Source organism: Struthio camelus, chromosome 1, assembly GCF_040807025.1.
Source record: "Struthio camelus isolate bStrCam1 chromosome 1, bStrCam1.hap1, whole genome shotgun sequence".
Classification (NCBI taxonomy): Eukaryota; Metazoa; Chordata; class Aves; order Struthioniformes; family Struthionidae; genus Struthio; species Struthio camelus.
Genome location: NC_090942.1, coordinates 45,886,534 through 45,901,769, shown reverse-complemented (window position 1 = coordinate 45,901,769; position 15,236 = coordinate 45,886,534). Strand labels below are relative to the sequence as shown.

Sequence of the window (15,236 nt, the reverse complement as noted above, 5' to 3'; positions counted from 1 at the left end):
AATTAAAGATAGCAAATGAAAAATTAAGAAAAGGAAATTCTATCTGCATATTGAATAGTACATGCAGAACTCATTGCCACTAAAAACTGCTGACACCCAAAAGATAACAGGATTTAAAAGGAAATATCCACACAGGTGTTCATCCTTTTGCTGTGGGCACTGCTGCCAAACCTCTACTATGAGCTGAGATGATACATACCTACTGAACTGCTCCACAAAAATAACCAATTTGATTGATGGCAGAAAGAAGACAGATCTGGCAAACTCCAGAGACTGCACTTTCTTTGTAAGCTTATGATAACGGGCTTATAAGAACTGTAGCAAGGCTGGATGTCCCTAAGCTCCTAAGGAATGTGCCAAGTGAGCATAATTTTATAGTGGGACCCCTCCTGTTGCTGCTGCTGTGCAGGCTGCAGATTTGCTGCAACAGCAGTGACTGGAAGGCCCCCAAAGAGACTGTGGGAGGGCTGCATGTGCCCAGTAAGGTCTTGCTACAGCTCTGTGCAGGCCAGGAGCTCCTTCACTGTCCTAGACCACTCAAAAGAAGCCCTCAATGCATGGCTTCTTGGCTAGTATTGGCATCCTCTTCTGCACTTCGGCTAGTATGGGCATCCTCTTCCTCCCCCAAGCTCCAAACCAAACTCCCAAGTATTGCAGTAACTACAATGATGCCTTTTATGTGTCACCAGGGTGGAAGCTAGTCTTTCTCTTCATGCTGTCCTGTTGCTTACCGCTTGGGATGCCATCAGCAAGAGCAACGCGGAGCGGGCTGTGAGACTTCAAGTAGCTTATTTACATCTAACTTTGTAATGCCTTGAAGAAAAACAATCCAGGACAGATCAAAAAAAAAAAAATTGCTGTATTCAAAGGAATTCATCACGGTTTTCACATTCCTGACAATGGTGTTAAAGCAAGCGAAAACTGAAAGCATGTAGTTTCCATAGCAATTGTTAAAATGACAAGTTGTCACCTACTAAGTAATTTAAAAATAAATAGATTACTTTAAGAAATGAGGGTAAGAAATCAGTCCCATTCCCAGTCGATAGTGGTTGGCCCTGAGCAGAGGGGATAAGGCGTTCTTTTCCGACAAACTCTAATCCAAAATCTCACAACTGTTGGTATTGTGGCTAACAGTAGGGGAAACTGACTGCAAGTTATGAAGATTCACCATTAAGACAGTCTTCTGAACAGAGAAAAAATTATACGCTGCCCTTCTTCACAAACACTATTTTTCTCCCTTTGTGTACAGAATCCTGCCTTTTCCTCCCATTTTTAATCCTCAACAAGAAGTCATTGACGTCATAAGCATTGTCTGAAGACTCAATGGGGCTTCTCAGAGAGAAAAATGGGAAATGTACTGTTACGGATGAATAACGATCGCACTGAGAGCGAAATCACAAACCAGATGTACATCAACCAAATATTAACTCTGCTTTTTCTTTAATATGCATTGTTAAAGAAATATGATGTTTTTACCCTTTTTATTTTCCAGAAACAACATGCTATAAACTCAGAGGCACTTTCATAATGACAATATCCATCCTGACCCCCAAACATCCACACAAATATAAAACTCTATTGTAAGATGACTACGTAGTAGAGACTACTGATGGAACACTTCACTTTCCTCCATTTCTTCCTGTCTTACTCCAAACTTGCTAGAATGAAAACCTCTTCAATGCAGTACTAATTTTAGCAATCTTCTTTACTTCTGGCAAATGCATGCAACAACAATTATGTGACCAGTTTATCAGTGGTCAGGAATACCTACTACAAAACTATCAAAATCTTTTCCTTCATTTATCTCTGGGAAACTGCAATTTTTCTCACAGTACTCTCTTCTCCTACTTAACTAGAGTGGAGGTGATGAGTTAATCCCTTTGGAATGAAGAATCTAATTAACATCTATTGGGTGTTTAAACATTAATTAGACTATAATGATTTAATACCCAGGCTAATGTGATATTTGATTCTATAAATGTATATTTCTGCTACTGGGTGAAGTTTTCGCTCTGTATTATGCAGAGAGTCAGAGAAGTCAACCACAGTGGTCCCTGCTGGCCTTAAAATTCTATGAATCCAGTGGCAAATCACTGTTTTAGTCTAGATAAAATACAAAATGGAACTCTTTTACAACAGAATTAAACCTGAAAAGGAATATGAGTTATTTTTTTAATCCAAATTTCAGCTGAACTCACAGATTTAGTGTCAACACACTCAGAACATATGTGACGTGTTCACTGCCTCCAAAATTTCTTTATTAAAAAGTATAGGCCTAAAAGAAGACGCTACTATTCATAAAGCAGGATTCTAAAATCCAAAAAAAATCAAAGTAATACTCCTTGTCTAGTGGATATAACAGTTGAACAAATCAACCAAAAACTGCAGACAATTAAATACACTTAGAAATGTAAGGAATATTCTTACATATATGAGGAGGGGGGGAAAAAAGAGATTAATATCTATAAAGTTACATATATATACACAGCATTTAGACTTCTTTATGAAGGCACATTTGCATATGAGAATGCACACCTGCAACACACATTGACATAGCAAGGATCTGCTCCTAGCAGCATATGCCGACATACCTCACACTCTCATAAACTACAGAAGACAAATTAGAAGTTAGTCAAAACAAAGTCTTGACAAAGTCTTTAGTCAAAACAGTCAATAATTTACTATTTCATATGTTCTATGCTGCAAAAACAGAAGTGAGAGCCTAGTGATCCTATCCAGAAGACCTCTGTACACTGAGGAGATAGTAATCCACCTAACAGCTGACCTGATCTGACCAGCATAGGCCTATGCTGTGCTAGTGCAATGCTGCACCGTACTGTACTGCACTGCACATGTAACTTGGCCTTCAGGCCCGTGCTGTGCTGTAAATATCCCTTAGCTTGGATAAACTTAGCTGGCTGATCATAATGGGGGAGCCTGTAGGCAGCTTCCACTTGGCGCTAGAGATTTTGCCACCGGCCTGTCCTTGTCTTTATCTTGAAGTAAAGCTGCACTTTCTTCTGTGAATATCATTTTCCTCGACAGTGGAAAAGATGAATAGAACTGTTTACTTCTAAGAAAATCCTCTAAGAGCTACAAAGACCAAAATGCCAGCAAACCTCTCCAGATGAATCTGCACAGCACGCCATGCCCTGATTGGAGGTCCATCCGATGCTGCACAAATGGGGATTCCCAACATCTGAATGGATCTAAGATTCTATCCTCTTTTTCCTTCCAGCTCCAATAAATTGTATTTTAATCAACAACTTACAGAGTCTGACTACCTTTAATGGGTTCAGTAACAAACACCAGCACCAGTGCACTACAGAAAGCATACAGGTGGTTGCTTGTCTAACTCCTAACTTTGTCCAGAAGGTCAATCCTGTATGAGTAAATCCGAGTGAAGTAAAAAACAAACATCTTTACCTCATGTGGAGCCATGTACCAGAAAATTAACCTCGCATATTGATCCAGATGTTTGAACACTAAAAACGTCATCAACAACAAGTTTAGCAAAGAATAGATTTATTTTTCCTAGAATGTATTTCTGCTTCACAAATCTTGAGCATACATATTAACCACAATTACCTATATGAAACATTTAAGTTGCTAGGAGGAAAGTAGATTCAAGATTGAAGGATATCATGGCAGCGCTTAAATATAGCCTACAGATCCACATATCTTGTTACTTTACTTCCAGGCAGTGGACAAGCTCAAAATAGCTTTTTTTTTTTTTTTTTTTTGCTTAAGGATACTGAATTTCCAAAGATTTCACCGAGTCTTTACATACTATAATGTCTAACAGTCTGACAGGACAGGGACAAATGGAGTCTTGTGGAACCTGTGTTTAATAGACAGACTGTTCTTCCTCAGCCTTTCTACCTCAGAAGTTACCTTCTAATGTCCTACAGAAATTATATGTTCCACCCTATCATGTGCTCCAGTAGACAGCTGTATCATGTGCTTAGCCTATCTACTGCTATCAGCAAGCTGACACTTGTCATTGACTCAAAAGCTCTCAGTTTCCAAGTGAGCCATATCCACAGAAGCAAGTGGATCCCAATAGATTAACATATCTCAGACTCTTCAGGAAAGAACTAAGCATACATAGAGACATTCTCAAATGAATGGCTAATTTCTATTGCCACAGTTGCACTGTAGATATTCACAGCACCATAGATTTTGATAAAGCATTCACCGCAAGCTTTCAAGCTGTATACTGATATAGTAATTCAGTAAACTTTATCTGGCCAGAAGGTAAACTGAGTTTCAAATTAACAATAATCATTTTTTTAAAGTTTTCCCCAGAAAAGAGAATTTTGAGGTATCCAAGCTTCTCTACCTCTTTGATTCTTAGAAAAAAAAAAAAAAACTTATGCATTATTGTTATCACTTTGTGTATTTCAATATTTAAAAAACTTGTTTTGCAAACCTGCTTTCTTGATAGATTTTTGGAAAACAAATCAACGTCTAGTAACTCAAAACCAAAGTTATTTACCTCAGACCTTATCACAAAAGGTGAAGGAAAAAAATCCTGACAAAATCTCATTCTCTGTTTCATATAACTTCTTAACACATTACCCGCAGTCTCTCAATGAACAGAAGAAAAATATTAAAATCACAAAGACAAGACCAAATTCAAAGCACATTTCTAAGACTTCAAAATTTGCTTTGCTTCTAAATACTGTAGTGTGTTTATTTCACATTTGCCTTAAATGCATTATGAAAATGGTAAACTTAACACAATTGTGCATAAAGCAACATACACAGGTGCCAGATAGGCCCTTTGCTGCTCTGTTAGACATTACTAGTCTTCATCCTACTACATGCGCTGGGAAAAATAAACTTAGTACCACGTGAAATGGTAACATGAAACATGGATCAGCACATATGGCGTCCCAGACTTTGTTTACATAGCAAGTAGTGAGGTGAATTAGAGCAGTTTAGTAAATCAAATGATTTAATGCCAATGCTCTTTACACCTCTATTGGATGTGATCTGGGTTTTACTTCAGACTAGATTTAGCTTTGTTCAGCAAACCAAAAACAAGAGTGCACCAGGTACAAATGGTGCTATAGCATATGCTGTCTGACGAAAAGCTAACCTACTGATCCTTCCCTTGACTGAAGGCTCTTTAGGAAGCGCCACGCTGTTCCCTTCATCTGTTCCATACAGGTGACAGTAGCACGTCATTGCCCATATCACCAGTAGGCTCCCCCATAAGGTTTCAATATCTCCTGTCTTCCAAAGCGTATGTCAGTTCCTTCTCACGAAGAAGGCACAGGATCTTTATTCCCAATGGGCATCATGAGAGATGCTGTATACGCTTGTGCTCCAAGCCATAAGGTATATCCTGACAATGATGCAGCACGGGCCCAATGTAATTTGTGTCTCTACCAAATGCATAACGGAAGTGGAACCTCCATTTGGTCATTTGGTCAAAAGGCACTGGGCCATGTGGGACAACAGACTCTGTGCCAATGTTTCCAACACCTTCCAAACTATAGGCATGTTTTACCCAGAACATCTGTGAGAACATGGTTGAGCCCTTCCCTACAGACCGAGCGAGGACAGCTTCTGCAGCAGCCGTAAGCTCAGCCCTCTGCTCTCACAGGTGCAGCATCCAGCACCGCCCATTGCTTCACTGATGAGAGCCAAGAACACTCTTGAGCACTTAGGAGTGCACTGAGTGGGAGGGGTGGAATAGCACTCTATGTCAATGTCTTTCAGCATGGCAAACGTTATGCAAAGATTAAATGTCTTCCATGTCTTCCCCCAGCCCTCAATGCCTTTTTTAAACTTTTCTGATTTGGGGCAGGAAGGAGGAAGAAAGCATTGACTGCAACCAACCACCACCTCGCCCACTGCATTTCAAAGAAATGGAAATCCTTCTGAACTGTATGTGTCGAACAAGCAGCTGATTGCAGAGCAGGGACAGGATCTGAAATGTTGCTGCGAGTACCAGTACCCCTACCAGCACTAGCTAGGTCCTTTACGCACTGCATTTGAGGAAAGAGACAGTGGGGTAAGGTGTTTGTGCAGAAGCCTGGGAGGGCTGTATTATCATGGCATGCCACATGCATGGCTTATGCAGTTGCCAGGATTGAGCCTGGCACACAGGCAGAGCAGGGACTGAGCGGGTGGTCTCTGATGGAGCTTGTTGCTACACAGGATTTCACCCACAGTCCACGGCCCCTGAGAAACCGCAACAGCTCAAGGTGCAACAGCTCTCACGGTCAGCTTCACGTTGCCTTTCCACGGCTCTGACACCACTGCCTCAGTTCTACCAGGAACCTCCTAAACACAACCCCACACTGAATCCGCATATAGAAAAGGAGAACGCACACTTACACAGGCAGCAGTCCGGCCTGCTGATTTAGCTGTTCCCTCTGCACGCTGTGGCAGAGAGTGGACCACAGGGGATGTTTGTGGGTGTCACCTCACAGGGGTCCTCGGGGGGTTGCAGGCGGTGTGTGGCACCGTAGGCACGCTTCACCCTGGACTCTCTCGCGGGGCTGCTACTCCTGGGCCCCCGGGCATGGATGTCTTTGTGAGCAGCGGGCTCGGTGGTGTGCTTTCCCCTGAAGATCTGTCCACGATCTCTCTGGTAGGGGCACATCCACCGTGCCACCTCCCTCGCATAGCTGTCCCACCTCTTCAAGAACTTGCTCTTCATCGGCTTGACATGAATGCAGCAGCGCCTGTCAGTCCTCTTCCACTTGGCAGGAGGCATGACGTTAGCAACCGGGTGGTGCATCTGCTGGAGACGCTTTTGGCCCGCTCAGGGCACACGCTGTCAAGCTCCAAGCTGCCCCTTGCTCAATACTCTCGGAGGCTGACGCGACACTTGTCACCATTGCAAAACGCAGCAGTAGGAAAGGAAGAATAATTTTACAATGCAATAAGAAAGAAACAGTTAAAAAAAGCAGAATAGGGCAGGTGAGGAAAGTAGAAGCAAAAGCCTTGGCAGAAATAAAGGAGCAGCAGAAAGCTGGAACAAGTAGACAGGTGGCAGCCATTAGGAAATACAAAGGTATACTTAGCACTGAGTCCTTTTATATAGCATGAGAAGTACTGCAGGATACTACGGGAGCTGTTGACAGTTTTAGAGCCTTCTGCTGGCATATGCATGTTTGTGTGGGATGACTTCAGAGCAGTGCAGCCCCACTCATTGGGTTCAACCCTTTTATCCCAACGGGCAAAGGTTCTTTCTGTTTCCTCTGCAAGGATCTCATTCACATGTCCAAAACCACTCTCTGAACCAAAACAATAAGACCTTTGATTGTCCCTGCTTATTTCAAAACTGCATTACTGCTTTGATTCAAAGTATCATGTATATATACCCTTAATTACTGTTGCTTTACTTGACTTGAAGACTCTTGACCTGCTGGAGGTGCTTCAAGAAGTGCCTTCTGCTTGCAAGAATCTAGCTAAGAAGTTTGCTACTGCTTAAAGTTCACACTGTTAAAGTACACTTCTTACTAACGTCCAAAACAGGATGCAGAGAACCATAGTCAGTTGTGCGGTGTGTGATGCAATGGCATCCAAGGTAATTTTGAAGGCATCCTCACCTTATTTCAGCTGTCCAAGCTTCTCCATCATCCTCAGGATTGGGAAATACATTTTCTGAAAATACTGGCACAATTCCAGCCAGCTACTCATGAATAGCAGTGTATGAGTTCCTAACAGCGGGGAATATCTCAGCCAATACGAACCTAACCGACTGGGCAAACACCAAAGGATTATTCTGACAACGCTTGTTCCTGAAAACACTAACAATCCATTTCTGTTCCAGTGTGGTCACTTTTGGTCATATGCTGTGACAGCAGGAAGATGGAGCAAGTTCAACCAAAACATCTATTTCCTGCACTGTGCTGGTCTGTAAAACAGTAGGTTTCCACCACACCATGCTAACTCTCCTGCTCCAGAAGCACTGGGTACAGACGGTGGTTTAACAATTGCTGTATTCAAAATGTCATCAAAGCCTTTTTTATATGCTTTTTCATGCTCTCAGTATCCAAGACATTCACTATACTTTTGGAGTTCTTTTATGCTCTCCTATGAGTCCGCATGGGATTTCCCCTAATGGATCACAGGTTTCAAATCGTCACTACAGATGGACAGATGGCATGAGCACACAGTGATGGCAGAGCTAAAACAACTTTCACCTTTAAGACCATTAAAAAAGACGTAACAATTACTAGGTGGGATCCACTCTGCACAGTGTTGAAGAATCTGGAATATATGCAGACTTCCTAATGCCAGGGTGAACGTAAGCTGCACTAGGTCTCTTCCTCTCCACCCCACGGAGTCTCATTTCCCATGTGGAAGAGTTAAGCCCTGCCTGTCTTCTGAGTCCTGGCTTCAGGTGCTTTGAGTGGGGTGAGGAAAGAAGAGATCAGCCTTCTCAGAGTTCTGGCTCCAACCACAGAGCTCCTGATTGATTGCCTCCAGCACAGATCCAGTAAGAACGTGCCATCTCCAGACCTGTGATACAGAACATCCACTGCCAGACCCATACAGGGTCTACACTGTAACAGCCTATGGCTGAAGCCTCCACAACACAGCAATGCTCACTCCACTATCTGTCATGTCTCTATCTGTTGTTTTGGACTTCTCTGCTTCATTGACCATCGCCAGGCACAGAGGAAGCAGCTGAGTGTGAAGGACAGTAAAGTGAGTTTTCCTTAAGAATTAAGGTAATAGAGGGAGGAGTAAAAACATTGAAAAAATACACATAATTTAAATACACGGAGACAGTATATATGGTGTGAAGGATGCACAGGCAGAAACAGGATCATCACGATCATCAACTGGAGGAGATGCTGCCTTTTCAAAGGCTGGCTCTTGGAACAGATCACCATTCTGATAGATTTCAACAACTTCATCTGTGAGACTAAACAATTGACCATTGCCCCTTTTTTCCACCCTTCACGTTTGAGTGACCTTGAGTCATCTAAGGAAGAAAATGACAACAACGAAAATGTAAATCTTCAGAAAGAGACAGAACACTAACTAGAAGTCTTATGTCAGGTGCTCAGTTTCACAGCAGAAAATCAGGAAGGATCACAGCTGCTGAAAAAGCAGCATCTTCAGCTGACTATGATCCTGCTCCTGCTTCTCTATCCTCCGCATCAAGTAGATGATCCCTGTGTATTTAAATTGCACGCAAGGCCCTGCATGCATCCTAGTACATTAACTCCTTATAACATTCCTATTACATTAATGTTTTGCTATCCTTTGTACCACTGACCATTGCACTTTCAGGAACACAGCCTCAATGAATAGTGGGACATGTCTTCTCCTCACGCAGGCTTAGAGCCACAGTCCCCTCTTCCAAGACTGACAGCGATGAAGACCACCAGGCCTGGAAAGTGTTAATCTACAGCTCAGACGCCCTGGAACAGCTACAGCTCAGGCACCATCTTCTGCCTTGATACAGACCGAAGAGGAAGCTTTATCACCCAGTGTACTAAGCTTTCGCTCTCCTTTGCGGTCCTCAGACAGGGGGGCAGCTACAGACCAGCCTAACTGCACTCACCAACCCTCTCCACATGCTAGCGTGGCTGTCCATGGATTGATTAGAAACAGTTCACAAGCTAGATTTGGACTGTGAGCCAGTAGTAGAAAAGGCAAGGTGTAATGTGTCATACTATGTCAAAATACCTTTTTTTTTTTTTTCAAATAACCTGAAAACAAAACATGGAGAGAAAAATAGCAGTGCCCTAATTCCACATTGCACTTAGTACAAAAATGTCAAAGTTGAAAGAAAGCATTTACCTCATACAAAACTGTAGTGTTCCCATGAAGGAGAGGCCCATAGCAAATGTAGGAATGACCAACAACCCAGCCTAAATCAGAAGCTGCCCACCACACCTAAAACCAAATAAAAATATGAGAATAGTGTTGTTTTTTTTTAAAAAAGGAGATCCAAAAAATTTAATGAAATTTAAACAGAATTACCTCACCAGGTTTGAGTCCATACACAGCTGACATTGTCCAGTTCAGCATAACTGCATAGCCACCTGTTGGTCTGATAACACCCTAAATGAGAAAATTTGAATATTTAAGATCTTTTAAAAGAAGCAACAATATTCCTTCCTCAAGGAATTTTTAGCAGTAATAGACTTAAAGCTGTGTAATTCCAATACTTCTCGTTTAAGATAAGAATCCATTCTTGCAAGTACATGCTTGTGCTAACATTCCCACTGCAAAAATAACTTTGCAAAAAGGAAAAGAAAAAAAAAAAAAACAAACCCTAGATGACAATAGTTTTCACAAGATAGCTACCAAACACTAGAATTCTCTTATTAGAACTGAATATACAAATATTAAGTCAATATATGCTGACAAAAAATAAGATAACAAGGATTTACCTCACTGAAACTATGGCCACCTAAATGACAACGCCTAAAATAACTGGGGTGAGCTGGAAGTACCTCCCTCTTTCTGCACTGACTCTAAAATGTCAGACCACTGGCTCAGACCAGATGTCACTTTTTGAAAGGTTTAATATCTAGCCGGAAGTGTACACATGAAAGCAAACTACAGCACATCAAAGTCTCATTCTAAAAGACGGATTTGAAAATTAAGACAAGAGAGTATCACATTAACCACTACGCTTGCATTAACAGTGTCTTGTAGCCTGGCAAGCCAAAAACTGGCTCTGGAACACAACAGGAAATTTTTGAAATAATTTTGTATTATCTACATGTTTAGTATATATTTCATCACCTTCTAGAATACTGCATCTGGAAGAAGGAAGACAGTAAATGATGTTCTGAACTAAAAGTCAGGTGAGATTCATCTGACCAATTGTCTACAGCGTAGACATCTACAAAACAGACATCTGAGTCTGAGCTAGCCATGCTACAATCTTTGTATTGTGAAACGGACTCCACTACAACAGAGAATCGTTACTTAACACTTCATGAATTTCAGAAAGCACATTGTCTTTATTAGTCTCAGTTTCTAACAAACTTAGTCTCTGCTGTAAGACTAATAAAAATTTTCCTATGAAGGCATCATAATCGAGGAATTTTAATTGTATGACCACTAAAAGCAAGTTCCTTTGGAAAATGCTATTTTATTCATTAGGTTACTCAGAATAACTCAGTACTTGTTGACAATTTCTCCCTTTAAAGGGTAAACCTTAATTCAAAGTGTCTATATTTTTCTCTGGAAAGCCAACACAGTGAAGTAAGTTTCTGGTAACTTTTATCTCCAGTATACTGCATTTTGAAACTCACAGTCAAGGAAAATGTCTGTTGTACCAAAGGATCTTCTCTTGGACCTTGTGACAGAGACTACAATTAAGTACATTGCTTTGACGTGCCCAGCTAACTATGCTCAAGGCAAAAGTAAAAAACTTTCTAAGCAAATTTGGTATTTTTTCCCCCCATAGATTCTGAAGCTTATAGACTGCACTATTAGTAATTTCACAGTAGTAGTCAAAGCAAAACCATTATCTACTGATGTGATATTGCCTCCGAATTTGTGATGGTGAGATCACTGCAAGAAAATTATATTCTCCTGTCTTCTAAATTTTAAAAAAGAGTTATAGGAACCAAGCAAACATTCAGAGTAGAGTTGGCAGAACTAATAGACAGATACAGGTTTATCAATATATCGTGGGTATAGTTTTTAACTTTTCTGTGGAAAATAAAACTACAATTAAATTAAACAGTATTTCAGCCTCTTCCAGACCAAGGAATCGGATTCCAGTAAGCTATTCTTCTCATCCCCACCAAACAATATCTTCTTTAAATATTCATGTCTTAAAACATTCATTTTTCTGGCTTCTAGGAATTCGACTCAAATTCATGTGCACCAGCACAGAAAGAGACTTTCAAGAAAGAACAAGCAAACGAGCTTTGGTTCTCACTGTGGTTCTCCCAGCTATACATGGATAAAAGATGCTCCGCTGACCTTGAACGTTTATATTGTATACGCATTTTGAAGTAAATGGAGTTTATCTTTACATCCCTGATATCTAAATAAACATCACTTACTCCTAGACGATGAGGAAAGTAGTGAAGTGTGAGCAAATGAGATTAAAGCAGTTGTAACAATGATCATCAGCAGTTGTAACAATGATCATCATTTCTAGCAGTGAGCTCTGGCAAACATTTTCAACCTTTTTAATTAAATATTTTCTCAAGAAGAACTGCAAATAGGTTGCTCGCAGACACTTAGACTACAGATAGTCCTTTACCTTGGGCAAGCCTGTTGTTCCGGATGTATACAGAATATAAAGTGGATGGTCTGAAGGAACAGAGATACACTCATAATGCTGTGCTTTTGCAAGTTCTTCCTCCCAGTCAAGATCACGACCTGGGGCAAGAGGAACATGGCCCTGCCCATTGAAAAACAAAGAAGTGTTCAAAGAAAACAGATGGAATAAAACGGAAGTGGTTCAAAAGACATGCATATTCAATTTTCTGTACGGTAACCTCTCTGTTGCATTAGTTCTATTTACTAGTTAAATCTTATGACTATAAAATTCCTATAAAAATCAAAAGCAAACTACAACAGATATACCGAAATGCATTTCACTTGTAAAAGAGAAAAGCACATGCATCATGTACTCATCTGAAAGTTAATATAAGGCACAACAGTTGTACACTCACCAAGTTAGGTCGCCTGTAAATGAGAACTTTTTCAGGTTTCTGCTGTACCCTTGCCAGTGCTTCTTCTAGAAGGGATATGTACTCCACTTTCCTTTTTGGTTCTACTCCAAAACTTGCTGTTACAATAAGTTTAGGCTAAAATAAATGAATTAGGTTGTTAATATACATGTGCGACGTTTTATATAATATATATAACCTAATAAAATGTTTTCTATGAAACTATTCAATTAATGAAGCTCAATGTATAAAATCTATCTCCAGCTAAGTAGAAACAGGTTTAGATCAGTTTTCTAAGGAAACAAAGCTTCTGTGAGCTTGCTGTTCATGGGTCTGTTTTTTGTTATGCAGCACACTAATGACTTTTGATGCTCTTGGTCATTTTCAATTACATGTGAGTAACAAAATCAATAAAATAAAGTTTCAGAACAACTACTACACAGACAGAAAAATGCATCTCCATGTTAGTACCTATTACGGAAAAGCTGTACAGTGAGCTCAAGAATTATCTATCCTGTTTGGCCTGCTTCCTAACTATCTGTCTGTGCCCAGTGGCCTCTTTCAGAACTAGATATAGCACTTTCTGTCTTTCTCAGTCTGTAATTAAACAACACCGGAAGGAAAACAGGTGAAAGAGGAAAAAGGAAGCAAACAGAGATGATAAGAAACTAGAAATACCAGAAAAGAATAAGCTGAAGACATAAGGCCCATGAAGGAAATAAAGCTACAGTCTTTCTAGTGAAGGCTGCAGGATTCAGGATGCAAATCCACTAAAATTCAGATTTCCTTAGTTCTACTTCTTATCAAATAACTTCTACAGTAATAGAATAAATTCCAAATGTAGATTCAGACTACGCATTTTTTTCATAAAATAAACCTCAGGCTTTATATAAAACTCCTTAATTTAATCAAGAAACCTCCCTTCATTGTATATAAAATATTTTAACCAAAGTCCCAAGATCATAAACTGAAATCTGATAGTATTTTTATTTTAGTATTTCAGGAAGTAAAAGGTCACAACAAAGAAACTAAGTGTTAGAACACATTTTAATTGAAGAAGAATGAGGCTTAAATCTCCTTGCTTTTGGAGTGTTGGAAAGAGTACATTTATCTTGTGCACCTCATAGTCTGATCAAGCTAGTTTACTAATTGTATACATTAGCGTAAATCTCATTAGGTAGGCACAAACCACAATGCCACAGTTAAGGTTGCATTAAACTTTGCACAGAAAACACAGATTAAATTGTTTTCTTGCGGTCCAAATCTCCCATTCAGGGAAGTTTGCTAATTAGCTTGTATTCAAAATAAAGGTTTCAGATGAGCTTTAAAATTTCACCATTTGTCATCTTTCCCTTTTTTGGTAGCTTCTTTTAAGAAAAGAAGATATAATACAGTGCACTTCAACTGAAAATTCATCTGGAGGCTACCTTGAAATTAGACTGTAATTAATTTAACATACTAACACTGCTGTATATAATTGTTATGATGAAAGACTATCGTCAATGCCAGGTTTACACTAATTCATAAATGGTGCCACATCTGCTCACCAACTACTTTGTACACAGTAAGGAAGCCTAAAAATACCAATGCTAAGCTGGCTAAGGTGAAATCTTTCCTTAGTGAGGGTTACTGCCTGGAAGCATCACGGATTATTCTGTGCAACCCAAAGGTTCATTTTTAGTTTTAACTGCTGTTTTCTAGTGTTTTACCTCTCTGCCTATGGACATTACTTCCTCTGCATCTGTCCTCCCATTTTCTTTTTATACACCTATTTCCCATCTCTTCTGTGGCTCCATGTAGTCCCACATGATAGATTAGAAAGAAATAGCACTAGTCTGCAGGAAGAGCAGGAAAGTTCAAAGGTTTGCTGTATGAGGAATGCCAGCAATCGTGAGCTGAAAAAAAAAAAAAAAAAAAAGGGTATGAAAGAATAGAGATGAGTGAGATAAAGCAAGGCCCAACATCAGACCACCAATTTTATTCCTTCATAAGGGCTCCTTCTACAAATTCTTCTACCGTTTCTAGTAGCATACAAGGCAAGGTTTTGAAAAAGTAATGAATATATTTCATCAGGGCAATTAACAAAGCTGTAAAAAAAAAAAAAAGAAAAAGAAAAGAAAACAGACAAACTTTCAGGCACAACTTGTCAGTAGTGTCATGAAGAGGTTTACAAAGACATTCAGCATTCAGGCCCTCACTATCCAACACACAAAGCCCTTCCCCGTTCTTGCCCCAGCCACATTTTAGATCACTAGTCTATCCCCAAACTTACTGCACTTTTCTTGTACCTCCTTCCTTATTAAAAAGGACTACACACACTTCAAAAGAAGCCAGTGGTCGGGCAGTCATTACGTTACACCTGCTGCTACTGCGATCATTAGGCTGCGTCTGCTGGTACTGCTCTGGCTGTGTGGTTACATGACCCATGTCAGATTACCATATGCATTTATTTGTTCACGTATACTACAACTACAGCGCTCTAAACAAATGGACCTGAATCATACCATAAAAACAGTTTAAAAAAAAAGTACATTACTGACTTCTAATCTACAATATATATTTCAAACACATATTACAAAAATAAATAGTGTTTAAAGACAAAGCAAGACA

At 40.0% G+C, this 15,236-nt stretch overlaps 1 protein-coding gene across 1 annotated transcript in view; it reads right to left on the bottom strand.

The window, feature by feature from the left end:
- Window positions 1–15,236, bottom strand: part of ACSS3 (acyl-CoA synthetase short chain family member 3) — a 93,009-nt gene that overhangs the window by 54,164 nt on the left and 23,609 nt on the right. The window contains exons 4-7 of the mRNA XM_068936465.1: window positions 12,630–12,764; window positions 12,215–12,355; window positions 9,964–10,044; window positions 9,781–9,876 (exon numbers count right to left, since the gene is read on the bottom strand). Of these exons, the coding sequence (XP_068792566.1) occupies window positions 9,781–9,876; window positions 9,964–10,044; window positions 12,215–12,355; window positions 12,630–12,764 (453 nt within the window). The remainder of the gene's footprint in view (window positions 1–9,780; window positions 9,877–9,963; window positions 10,045–12,214; window positions 12,356–12,629; window positions 12,765–15,236) is intronic.